This window comes from Microtus oregoni, unplaced genomic scaffold (assembly GCF_018167655.1).
Source record: "Microtus oregoni isolate MIOR12 unplaced genomic scaffold, Mior012 000036F_ref0000092, whole genome shotgun sequence".
Classification (NCBI taxonomy): Eukaryota; Metazoa; Chordata; class Mammalia; order Rodentia; family Cricetidae; genus Microtus; species Microtus oregoni.
Genome location: NW_024543095.1, coordinates 24,040,091 through 24,058,268, shown reverse-complemented (window position 1 = coordinate 24,058,268; position 18,178 = coordinate 24,040,091). Strand labels below are relative to the sequence as shown.

Here is an 18,178-nt window from a genome sequence, read left to right as displayed (position 1 = left end):
GACTCAGTCATGACAATGAATACGTCACTCTTCCTGCCAGGAGTTTTGTAAAAATGGCACGAGGAGAATGCAGAGGGAATTCAGCGAAGAACAAGAGGTCCATTGGCTCCAGTGTTTAGTTCTGGTGAAGCATGAGATCCACGCTGGGCATGGAGTGTAGTTTTGAGTCATGTTTTCCTCAGCACCCTTCTCCTCATCTCTACTTCTCCGTTTCCCCTCGCTCACTCTCCCTGCCCCATTTTTGCAAACTTTGTTCTTCAGAACCCTCCAAAGAACGCGTCATGGAAGATGGACCTTTGGAGGCTATTGGCGGTGCTTTTTTTTTTTGGTTTTTTCGAGACAGGATTTCTTTGTAGCTTTGGTGCCCATCCTGGAACTAGCTCTCTTGTAGACCAGGCTGGCCTCGAACTCCCAGAGATCTGCCTGCCTCTGCCGACGGTGCTTTCTATATCCACAGTCAATAGTTCAATCTTTCTAAATGAAGTCTGAAAGCAATCATTTGTATTTTAAAAAGTGTTCTTTTAATTTTCAGTGCTGAGAAGTTCAATGTGTGTTGCCACCAGTCTTTCTGGAAACATGTCCAGGTGTCTCCTGCACACTGTCATCTGAGCGTACACCTGGAGGCTGTCCTGTCCTGTCCCTGTGGTAACAGGGCAGGGTGTATGTACAGACTCACTCCATGAGCTCCACAGAGCAGAGTCTCTGCATAGAGAGTACTAGAGCAGGAGGGCAGCCACCCCCACCCCCACCCCACACCCCCTCACCCCCGCTTGGGTGCCTTGTGATCGCCGTGACTGGCTAGTGCTCCTTTCTGCCTTCCAGTGAGTCCAAGCTCAGTGTACTTTCTCCTGTCATCCACAAGGGAGTATCTCACTGTGGTGGAGGTAGAAGATGCTTCTGGGCAGGAGACTCCCTGGCTGGGACTGAGAAGGTGTTCTAAATGCTTCCCGCAGTACCAGGGTCAAGGGCCTACAGGCCCACGGCACACACGATGCCAGCAAGGTATGGGCATGCAGTCCAGGCACACTGCTTCCTCTTTCTGTCTTCCTCTCCCCACCCCCCGCCGCCTCCCAGATAAAAACAGGAGAAACAAACCAACTAAACCAAGTCTATTAGGACCATAGCTGCTGGCTTACGCTTTCCTTTTCTCGGTTCGTTTTTCTCATTAGCCTCAGCAGTGAGTCCAAAACCTCACGAACCTGGAGCCAGAATCCGCAGTGCGAAGGGCAAAGCAAGGCAGACTAGAGGTGCTTACAGAACCATTATATTCCTGGGAGGGAGCATGAGGCTCGGGTCACTTTAAGGAATGTGCATTTAGGGCAATACAGACTTTCTTCTTTCCATGTCGATACAATGACTTGTCCTAAACAGAAGGGTGTAAGAACATTTTAAAATCTTTTAAGATAATTATATTATTCATAGGTATCTAGAATTCTCCAGAAATAGGAATCAGTTGCCTATCTTCAAAACTTTGAGTATTTCATAAGAAATCCCAGATTCCTATCCTATCTTGAAAATCTAATGAATTTAGCACACCATGCCTGCCAGCTGCTTCCTTTAAGCTACCTGGAGACTGCGGTTCCCACCTGCCTGCCCATATGCCGTCTGCTTTGACCAGCAAATACTTACAGTAACCCTATGGCTGCTTCAAGAGGTAGCTGTCAGAACTAGCACTCTGAACTTTGCAAATTAGCTCCTGAAATACTGTAAGAATTTGTTCTTCTCTTAATAGGGGTGGGGGTGCGATGGGTGTGGGGTACCACACAGGTCACAAAGTAAATTCTAATAGTGGTTGCTTCTGGCAGAAGTGAGGAGAGAGATGTTTCTTCACATCATTTTTATCTGGGAAAGCACTGGAAGGTTCTAGGCATGCTATAATTCTGATCCTTGTAAGTCTGGGTTGGAAGGGAAGTTGAGTGTGTTGTTAGCATCTTGTGATGGTGTCCACACAACTTGATCCCAGTGTTCTAAGTGAGTATGAAGACGAAGGAAGCCTTCTTTATCACCCTGCCTGTTTTAAGTTGGGCAGGCCTTGTTGATGCCACGCTGGTTCCTCTCTGCTGGATCACCTCGTCCTGAGGCACAGGAGTCCACAGGAGGTGGCTTCCCCTGGGCTAGGTCTGTGCCAGCCAGCTACCCACCCTTCAGCACTGCTTGCTCCTGTTGGCGGGAAAGGAGCATTGCCGCTGAGCCTTCAGAGTCTGCTGGGGCCGGTAAACAGAACTTGCCTCTGGGCTATATAGGTGGAAGCTGAAGCCAGAGGGATTAAGTGATTTGCCCTCAGTCACACTGGTAATTAGTAATGGAGCCAAGATTAGAGTCCCTGTCTGGCAGCACCTGGTCCTGAGCCCTTCCTTGGCCACCCCCTCCCAGCCCCTCTCATCCCTTCTTCCTGGCATGGCAGTGCAACCTGAGTTTCCCTTCTAGAATAACCCTAAGCTGGTAGTGAGGCGTTCTCCCAACATATGTTGAGCCATTTGGCGGGTATAGTTTGTGCTGATTTGAGCCATTCCGGCACAGCTGTGTGATTCTGTAACCTCAGCAGCGGGTGCTGTGGACATTCCATGAATACATTTTCATGCTAATAAGCGAGCTCGGTGACATTGGAGTTGACAGGGAACTTGTTCACTCACCTAGAAAATAGCCAAACAGGTTAGAAGCCTGTGCTTGTACCTCGAATGTGCTTGGGTTATAATTATGTAAGGTGTCTGAGATTCATCTGTGTGTTTTTTACAGTGTTCACTATAGCCAAGGAGAGAGTGTTCTTTTTGCTGTCAGTGACAAACGCGTTCTCTCGCAGGCTTTGGTCACCGAGAAGCTGAATCTCTTCTCTAGCAGGTCTCCATCTCTCATCCATTTTTCTATTTTTGTTTCACAATTGCTCATTTTTTAATATTGGCGGGGGTAAGAGTGTTGATGGCTCTTACGGAAGATCAGAGTTCCTGTCTCAGCACCCACTATCATGTAGCTTAAAACTGTCCTGCAGTTGTAGGTCCTGGAGGACCGACACCCTCTCCTGGTATCCTCAGGCAGCCACATGCACAATAATAATAATGATAATAATAAAATAAATCTTTAAAAATGTAACGTCAGTCTAATACCTTTTTAGCACTGTTTTTTTGCTTCCGATTGCTGCATTCCTGGCATGCCCTCCTTGTTCTTATGGCTGTCCCCTTTGCTCACAGGAAACTTGGTGACGTTTTTGGTTTTCCTTTTGTGTTAACTTTCCAATAAAAAAGAAGAAACGTTGCAAATAAGAAGCACCGCACACAGAAACGAACCAAGGTCTATAGAACTTACAGAAGTCTCAGTGAACTTCTGCACAGTTAGGGAACTCCGTACCCTAGTTTAGAGGAATTTGCAGCATCATATTGCTGCTTTATTCACTGCAGCAAAAAATTGCAGTCATCCTAGTTGTCCATCAACAGATAAATTGGTGATGAAAACTTGGGGTGCCTGAATGCGTGTGTGTGTGTGTGTGTGTGTGTGTGTTTGTAATGGAATACCATTCCGTCGTAAAGAAAAAGGTAATCTTTAGAATTTTGCTGCTTTCCATATTGGCCTTATTTCTTCTGGAATAATTTTTGTTCTCCCATTCTCCTGAGCCTCTTTCACGTTTTAGACATTGTTCATATGTTTTAGGTCCTTGGTTTTTTGTGCAGTGTAAAGCTGGGTGGGCACTGTTATGTCTGACCAGACGTCGGTGCAGTGGAGGGTCTGGTTGGCTGTCAGATACGTCTGTTGGAAAATGGGAAGGAGCATAGCTGCTCCAGTGAACCAGCAGTAGAATCAGCCAGGTCTGTGCGAGCCGCCCTGGCTCTCCCTGGGCAGTGTTCTGTTTTGTGGGAGGAGGCTTCTGTTTGTCATGTGGAGTGGAAGCACACTAGTGCTCTACTAAAACAGATCTTTGAGTCCTTTAGTTTGTACCTCTGATCTCTTTGCCTGCTTCTTCGTGCACCCAGGGATGCGTTGGGTAGCCACTAAGAATAGGAGTCATTCTTGTTTCCTCTCTCCCCCACCACCCCCACAATACAATAAACAGATAGCTTGACCATGAGTTTTGCACATTTCAACTGCTTTGCACGTGCTTATACTTCCTTGCTTCTCATAATGAACTTAGTAGGAAAATGCATTTGCACCTCAGCTTTGCAGAGGGGTGCCTAGGCACAGGTTGGTTGGGGTCCCTTTGAGTATATTTGGGGCCGCACAGAAAGTGGAATACCTAGAGCTCAAACCTAAGCTGTGTTTACATCAGTCCGTGCTTTGGTTAGCTTTCCTCTGTTAGCAGTGTTGGGGTGAAGTGTGGAGATGCATGTGTGTTCAAGGTAATCTTGAACGGGAAGCTTACCCTGTTGTGGGGTTGCTGGCTGTGGCAAGCACCTCAAAGCAGCATCTGCAAGCAGCTTTTGATGTCTGAGAGCCAGAGCAGCCCAGCTTGGCTTCTCCACCCAGGAGAGTGCAGCACCCTTCGCTGTATGTCCTGACAGCTTCTGGTGTTGTGCACCCTGAGGGAGGTGTGTCGTCTGAGCCATTTGGACAGCCCCTGTATTCCTCTCTCATCCTAGGACTGACGGCACAGCACAGACCATGGGTGTTTACTCCTGGTGGAAGCAGCCATCCTGGATGGTGGGCAGTCAGAGAAGGAGAATGACTCCAAACTTGCCGTGGCTCCTGTCGGCACTCATGCTTCTGCATCTGACCGTGCAAGCAAGTAGTCTGAAGAGGGGTAAGTATGGAAGCCTTGCAGCAAATGAGCAGGCTGGTTTACTTTCCACTCTAAACTAGTCCTGTTTCTCTGCAGTCTTTTTCCTCTGTGTTTTTAGTTTCTTTTTAAAAGCCTCTTTACCAAAGGCAGATCAAAATATTCTTTTACCCTATACAAATAATAATGCATAATTTTCAGACAATGATATGCATTCCTTTAGGATACAGTTCTCTGAGTTTTGACAATGTGCAGTTGCTAAGCTAGGCACCATCAAGATCTGGCTGCGATCCAGAGCACAGAAAATGCCCACTGTGTCCCGGTAGCCAGCCCTTCCCGCCCCGCCCAGCCAAGTGTTGTGGCTGAAGAAAGTTTTCTAAACGGAATCGAAACTCTTTTCGTGTGTTTCTCGTGTCTTATTTAAAACGTTTTTAGGAATGTTTATGCAGATACCGCTTGGCTCATTTCTGTGAAGGATGCTACTATTCTGCCCATCAACTTTATTTTTATAATGTTTACATAATTAAAAAGATCTCTTCCCCAAGATTACGAAGTAAATAATGTGACTGTGGTAACTGCTGGTTACTACTGTGCACATTTCTAAGGTGTTTCTGATTTTTATGTTAATTTATAATGTGTGACAGCAGTGAGTATCATGCCTGTAATACATAAGATAATAAGCCTTTTCATGACATTATAGCGTATGAGATAAGTTTTCAGACTGTTTTTCCTTCCTCCTTGCTTTCCTCTTCCCTTTCTCGTGTTTCTCTTTCCATCCACCCCCTCACCTTCTATCCTCCCCTTTCCCCACTTCCCCTTTTTTCCTACCCTTTCCCATCTTCTATGCCCCTTTCCTTTCTTTTCAGCTCCATTCCAGGGTGGCTTTTCATTGTGTGGTTCCTATGCCCCTGCCCATATATTCCATCACGCAGTGTCATTGTATGGGTGTGGACACAGACTCTTAGGACTGTCGTCTTCTGAGCTGTTTCTTTCGCACTGGTTCAGCCCACACATGAGAGAATATTTTCTATAGGCTTGCGTGAGTTCATGGTGTTTGAATGTAATTTACAATAGTGATTGATTGTTGGTTCCCGTGGAGGGGCAGTCTGGTGCGAACAGGGAAGCAGCCCCAGCTAGGCAGGTTTGTAGATGTGGTATACACCTAGAGCTTTTCTGGAATAATTCTTTTCTCTGGAAGTGAAGAGTTTGCTTGTAATCTAACCCCACTACTACTGCTCTACTACTTGGCTTTTATTAGTTACCTTTTAATTTCAGAAGCAAAGCACATCCCAACCCCTCCTCACACGCACGCGCGCGCACGCACACACAGTTTCTTAGTTGACTGCAGTTCTTTGTCCAAGGCTGAAACCTCACAGCTGTCGCTTTGCCATGTTAGCATGCCTATTGGTGTCATGATTAAGCAGCTATGTTGATGAGAACTCATGGCTGTAGCTTCTGACATTTCTAGGAGAAACAGTCTCACAGCGAACCCCTGTTCCTCTGATTCTAAAGTCTTTCCACCCCTTTTTCTGCAGTAATCCCTGAGCCTTAGGTGTAGGAGTTGCTTTGTAAATATATCTATTAACACTGGGTTTCACAGCGCTCTTCATTGTGATCAGTTGCGGTTTTCTATAATGGTCTCCAACTGTTAGAAAGAGAGGTTTCCCTGATGAGGGATAAGGACTAACTATGCTTCTCTGTGAGCCTAAGGACACATGTTTAGAGTGTAGTTAAGGATTGTGCTGGTTTAGTGAAGTGGCTGTTGTCAGTCGTCCTACATGATCCATGGTTCAGTAGCCCCAGGTAGTTGGCTAGAGTTCCAGGCATGATTTTCCTTTTGTTGAGTGGGTTTGAAGTCCAATTAGAGAACTGTTGTTTCCTGCCTACATATGAGAGTGGGAGAAATAGCTTTACCCGGGGAAGAGCGTGCCAAGGGACTAACCAGAGCAAATGGTCAGCCCTGAAAACGTACGTAAAGGTAACATTACATGGACTGAGCAGGTTGCACTTATTACTTGGGAATATATAGCCAGATGGTGGTGGCGCACGCCTTTAATCCCAGCACTTCGGAGGCAGAGGCAGGTGGATCTCTGTGAGATCGAGGATCGAGAACAGCCTGGTCTAGAGAGAAATTTCCAGGACAGAGAAACACTGTCTTAATAAACCATACACACACACACACATATACATATATGCATACATATATATAAATATATGTAACATACATATGTAGCATACAAATATATGTAACAGCAACTAGCAAGAATTGAAGAGATAAGGGACATAAATTTGAAAGAACAAGGGGAGTATACATGGGAAGGTTTAGAGGGTGGATAGGAAAAGGGTTAGTGATGTAGTCGAATTATAATCTTAAGAAATTTAAAAATATATTCATTTTAAAACCCACTGAAAACAGAGTTAGAAAAACAGCTAGAAAGTAGCATCCTATGAGTGGGGTCCTTTCTTCATGGAAGAGGGTGGTCCTCTGTGGCCCCAGTACTTGTCTCGCCGCCGAGACACTGACCCTCAGATGCCGCAGAGAGGTCTTCATGTGTGCTCTGTGCTGCTTTTCCTCCTTTAGGAGCAATTCAGAGTCTGAAATGCACGACCAGCAACATGCAGGTGTGGGACTGCACGTGGACAGAGCCCCCGGGGCTCAGCTCTGGAGCCGTGAAAGAAGTTTGCGTTAGAGACAGGTAATGAAACCCTGGGGTTCGCCCGAAGCCGTAATCCAGAGCGTCCTTCTTGGTTACTGTAGAGTGTGACAGTTTTGTGGTTTTGTTCCGGGGTGTCCAAAGGAGGTTTTCACTCGGTCTTCTCTTTCTTAAAAATTCTATTTTACATTAGCCCGGATGGAAACAACGTCTTCTAGCCACAGGTTTGTTTCTTCGGTTGTATGCAGTATAAAAGTGGAATACCGCCCACAGTGTACTGATCTGGTCAGGGGGCCTTGCGGGTCTAGCCAAACCAGTGTCTGCCTCTGTCAGATTGAAGTCTGTGTCTCACAGAAAATGCCCGCAACAGTGACAGCTATTCCACACACAGGTGTTGACTCTCGGGGAAGTGGTCTGGATGCGGCAGCTCAGGGCCGGCACAGCCATTGATGAGCCTGTCTTTGCCGTCTGGTTCCTTTGGCATCTTTTGCCTGGAATCTCATGGTTCAAGGTGATTCATGAGGAGTAGCCCTGCATTTGAAGAAGCGAGCAGGGCAAGAAGGAATGATTTTCTATTTAGAAGACTCCTAAGAAGTCCAACAGAACCCCTAGGCTGACACTGGCTAGATTGTCTCAGATGTTAATAAGTCCGGCTCCTCAAGAGTCTTGGAGATAAGTTCGCCTAGCTGGGAGGCAATGTCCTGTAAACAACGGGTCCATGTTATTAAGGAGGAGACTGAAATGAGCCTTGGGAAGATGGGGAGAGCCCTCAACATCACCTCATAGCTCGAATAAATCTTGGGTGGGCATGACGCAAATCTTCCGAGAGTGGAGGCCTACACAGTGTCTCTCCCTTTCCCCTAATCCCAGCAGGACAATGCGTTGCTAATCAAAGCAAGGTTCTCCACAAGACCCAGTTGGCTAACAAGTGGTCCTGATATAAACAGACATAACGTGTTTAAACACAGTCCGCTATGCCCCTTCAGGGTACATTTTCCAAGTATTATTGTAAGCACTGGGATGATTTATCAGTTAAGAGGAGTTGGAGGGTGTCGCAGAAACAGTCTTCAAACCCCTATGTTTTGCTCATGAAAATGAAGGACTGTTTTCTGCTTACGTTCGGGCTTAGCTGGGATTTCCACCCCAAACCCCTTTGTGTTTGGAGGTCGTTAGAAGGGAAGAGAAGGGACGTGGCCTGTGCTGGCTTTTGGGACTTTCTTCCTGAAGTGTGTAACCGTTGACTGCTTCAGGTTTTTCTTTGTTCTCAGAGGGGCAGAGGATAGTCTTAGCTAGAGTCCTGGGGAGGGGATCCTGGAACTCTGGGTGGGTAATGGATGGCGGCTGGCTGCGGTGTGGTACACTGGGAAGGAACTTAAGTCCTGCTCACCAGGGCCTCACAACGAGTCCCCGCAGTAACTGTGGGCTGCTGGCTGACTGAAGTGTCAGGTGACTTAGAAGGGAGCGGAGACCGCGGAGTGTGACAGAAGACACAGCGCCATCTCCTTTGCGACCAGAGAGCAAGACTTTGTAGCCAAGATGAATTAATGAAACGGTGTGGTTTGGAGAATTTCGATGGTTTAGGATGTAAGTTAAAGAAGCGAGCCTGGAGGGTCAAGCCCAAAGTCCTAAGCAAATGTTGAGCAGGAGTCCTGCTCAGGCCTGGGTGAGGGCTACGGTGCAAGAGGCCAAGTTCTTAGTAGTGAAAATAAGACTGGGAATATGGCCCATAGGGAAGCAAAGGGCTGTGAAATCAGAGCGGAGAATCACGGTGGTGTGCGAGACTCTTTGGTCCAGAAGGGACTGGAAGCCCTTCCAAAGCCAAATGATGAAGTTTTGTTAAAGAAAACCCTAAGTCGAGGCAGAGCTGTGGGGAAGGAGAGAAGGTATGTGCAGAGGGACCACTAGTCTAGTTTGACATCTTCCACCAGCCTCTGCTGAGCCTGCCTCTAGCATGAGGCGCTGGGTGTTGATGTTCTGTGCTGAAGGGAGCAGCCTGTGGAGCTGAGGCTGCTCTGGCCAGGTTGAGGCGGGATCGGAGCAGTGCTAAGACCTCTGCTCGCTCTGTACTTTCTGGCAATCTGGTTACTCCCCAAACCCCACCATTACCATTAGCTCCTCTTTGTTCGGTCTTAGCATATAGTACAACAACCCAACTTTACACAAAGGCGTATGGCGTTGTCTAGTGCTTATTTTGCTGAATCAGGCTTTAATGAGCATGGCGGTCTTTTTATATGCTATTTAAAGTTCTGTTTCTTTCATTACAGGCTCCGTTCTTGTCATCGATTAGAGACAACAAACATCAAAATTGCGGCCCTTTCACCTGGCGATCATGAAGTAACAGTAAATTACCTGAATGGCTTCCAAAGTAATTTCACCCTGAATGAAAAAGATGTTTGTAAGTATTTAAAAGAAATTTTTTCTTTATTCATTGTTAACCTTGGCAGTTGCTTTTTGTTTTCGAGACAAGAACTTGCCATGTAGCTCAGGCTGGCCTTGAGCTTGTGATTTCCAGCCTTAGGTTCAGAGAATTCAGGTTAGAGGTGTGCGTCCCCAAGCCGCCTGGAAGTTAATTGTGAATGGAGTGAAATCACCGTTAATATCGTGGTGCTGGGGAACTGGCACGAACCTATGATTATTTGAATTTCATTTATGTTGCCACTTTCATTCACTTAGCGTCCTTGCTGAGGAAGGAGGCAAATGTGTCTTCCAGTCAAAGTAGATGAAGCTGAGGTTCCCCCCCCTCACGTGGTTACTAGCCTAGCGCCCTTCGCCTCCATTCCTTCCTGTGTCCCGGCATTTCTCGGGTGTGCTTTGTTCTCGGACTGTAGCCTGACTGCCCCAGAGGTGACCCCCTCCCACTGTTCACTCACACTTGGGCACGCTGTGGTTCTTTGTGGCAATTTCCCTCAATTGAATTCACGGTCCAGTGTGTAGTTAGATGTTTACCTTGTGTCTTCTCCACAGGAAGTGTGTTCTTTGAAGGAAGGGGCAGGGACTTTGTGTTCTGCCCTGTGCACAGGCATTTGGCCAGAGTCTCCTAAGTGAACATCTAGGACCTTGGCCACCAGTCTACAGGAAGGACAGAGGCAACCCCAGGGAGACAGAGATGGAACGTCAGTTCATGGGTGTTTCATATGGTGGCTAAGAGGTTTGTTAGTGTGTGACCCGTGACAGAGTGGCGTCATAATAACGTGACGAACCTTATAAAGTTACTGACTTAGAGGCAAGGGAAAGAAAAGGAAGTTAACTTTGATTTGTACAGTTCCATGGAGTGGTTATATGTCTTGGGGAAGATCTATGTCAGCCTAGGTGTTTGAAAGAATAATAATGAAGAGACTGTCCAGACACAGTCTTTCCCGATGGCTGGATGAAGGAGGTAAAGCACTGGCCATGCAGACCTGACAATTTCATGGTGGAAGGAGGGAGTAGATTCCACAAGCTGTCTCCTGACCTGCACACGCTTGCTGATCTGTGTGTGTGTGTGTGTGTGTGTGTGTGTGTGTGAGGGGGGGGGGAGCGGTTGGGTGGGTGTGGTCTCTATCTGGGTCATTTTGTCAATTTAAATTCCTTTCTGTATGGATATATCTGAGTTTTTGAGCGCAAGTTAAAATTGTCCTCAGATGTCTGTTTTAGTTCAAAAGACAGGCAGATTGCAGCCCATGCGGCCCCTGGGCAGCTTGCTCTGCTATTATGCAGAGAAGGGAAGTTACAGTAGGTTTTTGTCTCTTAAATCCTTTCATTTGTAATCATGGCCTTCACCATCTCTCAATGGAAACAGGGACCTGTGTTTTGCAGTCACCCACTGCTAAAGAGTAAATTACATGGGTTTCTGAAGAAAGGAAGGATCTTTTCTTCTTTCTTTCTTTCTTTCTTTTCTTTTTTCTTTCTTTTTTCCTCCTTTCTTTTTGCTATACATAATTAAATGTTTTATTTAAAAATACTTTTTTATACAATGTATTTTGGTCATCTTTCCTCTTCCCCAAGTTCTTCCAGATTCCTACCTCCCTACTCATCCTAATTCATGCTTATTTGTTCTCTGTCTGTCTGCCTGCATGTCTGTCTCAAGCAAAAATCAAACAAACAGAAGAAAAAAGAAATCAAGACAAAAAACCCTAAAGACACGGAGGCCATTCTATTTCAGACAACCATTCCTGGACCTGGAGCCTACTCTGGGATGTGGTTGATGTCCCCAGGGTCACCTCCTTCTCATTCAGTATCAATTGCAAATAGCTTCTGGATTAGGAGTGGGGCTTGGTGTTCTCTTCCCCTGCCACCTGGATTCTGTCTGGTTTGAACCTGGGCAGATCTCTTGCGTGCTTTTCACAGGCTCTTTGCGTTCATACACGCTGCAATTCTGTCTTGTCTGGAAGATGGTGTTTTCCTCAAGTCAGCCCGCCCCCTTTTCTTTACAGTCTTTCTCCCTCTTCTTCTGCATAGATCCCTGATTCTTGTTGGGAGGGCTTTGATAAAGACATCCCATTTAGAATTGAGTGCTCCGAAGTCTCTCACTCTCTGAACATTGTCCAGTTGTGCGTCTCTGTGTTAATTACTGTCAGTGGCAAGAAGAAGCTTTTCTGATGACTATCAAGCAATGCGCTGATCTATGGGTATAGCAATGTCGTTTTATTGCTGTGATCCTTAGTAGAACAATAGTAGTAGGTTTTGCCCTAGGGCCTATGACTTCGCTAGTCTCAAGTTCTTTGCCTCCCAGTTTAGAGTGCCCTGTATGGGCTCCATCTCATGGAATAGGCCTTAAAATTCCAATCAAAATGTGCTTGGTTATTCCAATAACATTTGTGCCACTGTGGTGCCAGCATATCTTGCAGGTAGCTTGCTGTTATAGGTCACAGGCCTTGTATTCGGAAATGTATGATTACTTTTTTCCTCCAGTAGTATGCAAAAGTATCTTCTGGTACCATAAATACTTCAGTGGTGGTGATGCTTCTAGCTGGGTACAGCTCAGTTTCCCCATGCTCACTGACCTAAAGAGGTTGTGTTTTCAGTGATAGGGCCTTACCATCTGGTTATGGAGAGTAGCCAATAGTGTTGACATTAGTCTGTGATGTTTGGGGTGGTGGTGTGGGATTTCTTTGACCAATGACTCAATAAGATATAACCCATTTCTGGCATCAGAGGTTTTACTTGTTGACCCAATGTGTCTAGTTGGGGCATTCTCTCTTTCCCACTAAATGGTGACTCCATTTAAATTCTGTTCATATATGTATATATTTTAGGAAGCGTATACAGGAGTAGGTTTTTATATGGCTTTTCAAAAGGCTCTTAGTGTTAGTTGTAGGAAAGAAACATCTTTCATGGGTTAGCATGGCTACATTTCAGGGTGCCCATTTCATCGTGTTTAAGTTACTACACTATGGTGTTTTCAGTCACCCTCGGTTGCTGCTAGCTCAGTCCTGGTATTGCTGGCACCTGGACCAGCCCTCTCTTGGCACCAGATTCACTTCGTGCCTCTCATTACCCATGTGCTTGCTTTCTCATGCAGCTTCCACTTCCGGGTTCTCCATGGAGCGTGCTCCATGCCCCTGTATAGCTGACATGCAGCTGACTTTGTTATATAGCGCAGACATTAAATCCACGCTTTCCAGATCACTTGCAGCTCCAAATATTAAGTCTGGTGTAAAACACAGTATTCAGCAAATTTTGGTAAAATCAAAGTTTATAAACTTATCTTTAGGTTCCAAGACTGACATGGAATAATGGTTTATTCTGCCATTTTCCTGTATTTGACAGCCAGCCAGCTTACCCTGAACATTTATTTACTCCTGTGGTTTCTCACTTACCATGACTTCATTTAGGGGCCCTTGAGTTTCACCGGAAATGACTGAGGTGAGAACAGAAAGGACTCGTCCTGGACTTTCTCTAACTTATCCTCGCGTGCCTAACGTTTGAGGAAGAAGCTTGCAAGAACATCAGTAGCTCTGCTTCTGCCACTGGCAAGCCTATGCTTCACAGATAAAGCCACACATGTCCCTCATTTCTCACTGATCTGAGGCTTTTGGTCATGCCCCGTGGGTAGGGAGTTTTGGAGACATACATGTTACTCTTCCTGCTACCTCCTTCCAGTACACAGCTTCCCTCTACAAGTGCCCGAGTTCTTGAGCAGCCTTTATCGCTGACTTTCCATAGTTCAGTTTCAGAGGCCCAGCCTTCCCAAGCTTCCTGCAGAAAGCCCCACAAACCCTACCTTCTTTGGGTTGCCTTGACCGTGGTGCCTTAACACAGCAATCGAAAGCAACTGATACAAAAGAACCATCCCCTCGCCCCTGACATCCCTTGTCCCTAAGCTCTGTCTTATGTGGACTATTTGACACCTGCCCCTTCTCAGCCCAGTGGTCCTGCATTTTGTCTCTTTTCCTTCGACTTTGAGCTCTGTCCTATGGATGCTTGCTGTTGTGACCAGCTCCTTGAAGGTGCGTTTTTGTGTCGCACACAGCCTTTATAGCTGTGTCCACAATCCTTTTTCAGCCCCGTGGCACAAGCTCTTCTGGGCTCCACACGTTGATTCAGCTGGCTGTTCTCACAGGGCAGGCTGCAGAGTGCTCTCCCCATCTCTCTCTTCCTAGTGCTGGTATCCGGAGCCAGCAGCTGGCGTCTTCCCATGGCTTCTCATGCCGTTTCCTCTCTGCTGCTTCCTGGGAGCTTGTGGGGGCCCTTTGGAGAAATCTTGATTATTTCTTTCTTTTCCTGGTGAATCCTTCATTCCTCTGATCCAGTCATTTCTTCAGAGCAGAGTGTCTTTTTGCCCTGTTTGACCTAGCCAAGATTTCTCCATCACTGCCCCAGCTGACTGGCTTGTGTCTGTCTCAGGCCCCCGGACACCGTGCTGGACGCTGCCCCGTCTCTACCATCCTCCTTCACGGTCAGCCTTTGGCTTCTGCACTCAGTGCCCAAATCACCTGAATAGGCTCTGTCGTTTGATGACACTCAGAGCTTGGAGCAGCTCTTAGTTCTTTAAATGGGTAGTGGCCCCTCACATGAGGAGCTTGGCTGCTGGGGGACAAGTGAGAAGCTGCAGGAGCACAGAGGCCCTTTCCCAGCTGGCCTTTGTTTGCTTGCTTGTTTTTAAAGGTTCAGCCCTTTCACCGCTTCCTCGCAGGTCCCCGACCAGGTGATGCTAGAGCATTGTGGGAACCCTGCAGCTCTCTGCAGTAGGAAATGTGTCATATGTCTTTGAAACAAGCAGCTGACGTTTTGTCCCTTTAATCACTGGGAGCTGGCTGTACAAATAAAAGCCTGCCCCCAACTCCGGTCTAGCAGTCAGTGAGAAATTGAAGTACAGTGTGAAAAATATAGTGCTTATTTGACTAAACGTTTTCACTTTTCTTTCCTATTTTTAGCTTTCATTCCAGATGCTCCCGAGGTTTTGAGTTTGTCTGCTGACTTCGCGACCTCCACGCTATACCTGAAGTGGACCGACAAAGGCTCTGCCTTTCCGTACCCCTTGAAGGTCACCTGGGAAGTTAAGGTTCTACAGCATCCGCGTATGGAACCCATAAAATTAGTAAGTTGGGGCAAAAATCCATTTCCCTATGATGCTCAAGAAACCACACAGCCTTTAAAGGTTTCAAGGTGGCATCCACATTAACGGGATGGCGGGATGGTTTGGGGGTAAAAGTGTGAGCCGCACAAGTCCAACTGCCTGAATCTGGTCCCGGAACCTATGGTGGGAGGAGAGAACCGAGCTCTGGAAGTTGTCCTTTGACCTCCACATGTACACCGTGTACACCGTGGCAAGTGCATGGCCACGCTTACATGTACACACAGATCACAACAACGGCAACATAAAAGATAAAAATAATGTTTTAAAAAAATCACTTCTGTAATAGAAAGTTGAGAAATTAAGGGAGAACTATTTCCCAATTCTACCTGTTGGATCCAGTAAATGCCCAGCCTTTTAAATGCACATGTCCTTGCATAAATGAAATAAAAGCTTCTTTTCAGTTTATTTTACTCAATCTGTTATTTTATCTTTGTCTATTATTATACATAAAATAAATATTTAAAACATTTAACCATAATAAGAATAAAATAATTGAGAAATTAGTAAGCTTTAGGTTACCAGCCTGAAATACCATTATATACACTACTTTTTCTTTCTCCCCCGACTCAATATTTCAGTGGTTTTGTATGACTTACACTCACTTTATTCTTATTCTAAGACAGAAGAACAGGTGTGATAAGTCGGCCAGGTGTCACGCGGATGCTAGGGCAAGAGGAATGCTAGGCAGTAGTGTTTCAGTTAAGGCACATGCTGTACACAGCCCCAGAAGATGTCCCACATGCCTGAGGATGGGTAGAAGAAGGCCCCAGCAGTCCATACAGCCCACCCTCCCATTTCCCGCTTGTCTCTCCTTAGGAACAGGCCTGCCTGTATTTGTCTATTGAGACAGGGCTTTGCTGTAGCTTGCAGTACGTTTTCCTCTGTCTTCCTAGTTCTAGGATTACATCTGCGTTGTTAACTCCATTAGCCGATTCTTTCCGTTAATTAGCTCCATTTTTGCAAATAACGTGCTTACATAGCTATTTCTTTATGGTTTCCAGCAGTGGTTTTCAACTGCCCCAGTGGAGGATGAGAGCCCTTTCTGCTTTGTCTTTCTGCTTCCCTCTTTTCTCGTGCGTCTATAGCTTTATCTGCATTGCTGAGCACTGAGCACTACAGTCTCGGTCTCGTCTGTTTCCCTAGGAACTTGTTTTATTTCTTTGGTTTCCCATTCTAGTTTTTTCCTTTTTTCTTGGAATCTTTCTTCTTGAGAAAATGGATCTTCAGACTAGTCTTCTGGTGCCTTATTTTTCCTATTTCTCACCTGCCTTTTGATCTCGTGTGTGTGTGTGTGTGTGTGTGTGTGTGTGTGTGTGCGCGCGCGCGCGTGTGTGGTCCCTCTCTCTTTGGCTTTGTTTCTTCAAGATACAGGTTCTCCTCTATGAAAATATGGAAATCATTTCTATAGCAACATATTTCTTAAGTTGCTTCATTGAAGGCCTTGACGAGTCTCAACACCTGTATGGTAATTCAGTAGGACCTAATGTCAATCAGGGAACATAATTGAGTAATGTTTGTGTTGGCCTAACTTTCTTGTTAATACTTTATAATAGTGGTTCTCAACCTGTGGATTGTGACCCCTTTGCTATCACAGGGATCACCTACCAGATATCCTGCTTATCATATATTTACATTGCAATTCACTGCAGTTGCCAATTATAATTATAAAGTAGCCACAAGAATAATTTTATGGCGAGGGTCACCACAACACGAGGAACTGTATTAAAGGGTCACAGCATTAGGAAGGTTGAGAACCCACTGTTCTAGAGAAAGCAAGCCACTTTACAAAAGTGCAGCCCCTTTGCCTTCATAAGATGGCTCTGTGGCTGACTGCGCATATTCTGTGGGGTTCTTCCTGGCTGTTTATCCTGGAGACACGCAGAATGGACCGCTATTTGGAAGCATAACTTTGTGTTTATTTTTAGGCGTCCTTCAACACGACACTGAATGGTAGAGATACAGTTCACCAGTGGAGCTGGACCTCCGACCTGCCCCTGGAATGCGCTCCTCACTCTGTGGGGATCAGACAGTACATCAACCATCACCGTTTCTCCGGCTCTAAAAAGTGGAGTGCCTGGAGCTTCCTGAAGAACATTTCTTGTAAGCTTACTATTACAGACCCTTGTTCCTCGTGAGGTAGATTACTTAAGAGTAAGTGTTAGCGTTTGTTCTTGGTTTTCCGAATCCCAGCAGCTGTCTTCTAAAGCGGCCACCCCAGACTGGGGATTAAACTCTGAAACGGGCTGCAGAAAGCTGCGCTGAAAACCGTTTGTCAGTTAGACAGACCTCTTCCAACAGGTGGATGAACAGTGCTGGCAGGGCGAGTGGGGGCCGGGGCCGTCAGTGACCATAAATGAGGTCTAGAAAATGTTTGGTGTTCGCTGCAGGCGGACACTCCACGGAGCAACATCAGATAAGGAAGGAGCGGAAGCAGCTGGGTAAATAAGGAGAATCTGTGGCAGTTGAGCAAGAGACTGTAAATATAACTCAGGACAGTTAAGTTCAGAAGTAAGGGGGACGGGATGTGAGAAGCAGAATCTGATTTGGGGAGTGGGTGCTTATGGAAAGAAGCCGCGCCAACAGCGTCTGTTATTTTGGATAGCTGGAGAGACTGTTGGCACAGAAGCAAACTATCAGAACCGGTTGGCTGGGAAAGTGCAGTCTCACCGAGTGGTGAGGTGGGAATGCCAGTCTGGCATCCAGAGACATGGGTGGCGCTGTAGATGCCCCTTCGGGGATCGCAGATGTGTATATGATCTGAAGTGCTTACGTTCTGAAGGCCAAGATTACACTTAGGAGCTCTCCTGTCTGCAACAATACTGAAGAAAGACCTGTGGCCTAAGTAAGGGCTGCGAGTGGCCCAGAAAGTTCAGTGTGGTAGAACCCAAGAGACAGGGAGTTTGGATGAGTTTGGACGATGAATGAGGAGTGGTTCCTGGATCGAACATGGAGCCAGTGATCCACTTCCGTAGATCAGTAGAGGTAGAAGCCAGATGGCAGAGAAGAGTGGGGGGTAGAAAGGTGACCGGAGGCCATTGTATAAAGATCAGCTGTTAGGTGTGGAGCTGGGGTCCCTGACCTTAACCTGCAGAGCTGTGATTAAAGAACCAGCTGCTAGTTAGGCTGTGGGGTGCCTCCCACCTGTTGGCGCATGAGATGTAAATCCGCTCCAAAAACACAGATTAGTTTCCAAGAAATAAACTAGGTGTTTTCTTTGTGCATATAACATTAACCTATGACCATTGACATTGACCTGTGATCTGT

At 46.3% G+C, this 18,178-nt stretch overlaps 1 protein-coding gene across 2 annotated transcripts in view; it reads left to right on the top strand.

Moving 5' to 3' along the window:
* The window catches only part of Lifr (LIF receptor subunit alpha), a 101,125-nt gene that overhangs the window by 60,398 nt on the left and 22,549 nt on the right, over nt 1-18,178 (top strand). For both annotated transcript variants that reach the window (XM_041631034.1, XM_041631033.1), the window contains exons 2-6: nt 4,566-4,726; nt 7,284-7,398; nt 9,621-9,751; nt 14,712-14,875; nt 16,840-17,014. In XM_041631034.1, the coding sequence (XP_041486968.1) occupies nt 4,588-4,726; nt 7,284-7,398; nt 9,621-9,751; nt 14,712-14,875; nt 16,840-17,014 (724 nt within the window). In that variant the 5' untranslated portion in view covers nt 4,566-4,587. The remainder of the gene's footprint in view (nt 1-4,565; nt 4,727-7,283; nt 7,399-9,620; nt 9,752-14,711; nt 14,876-16,839; nt 17,015-18,178) is intronic.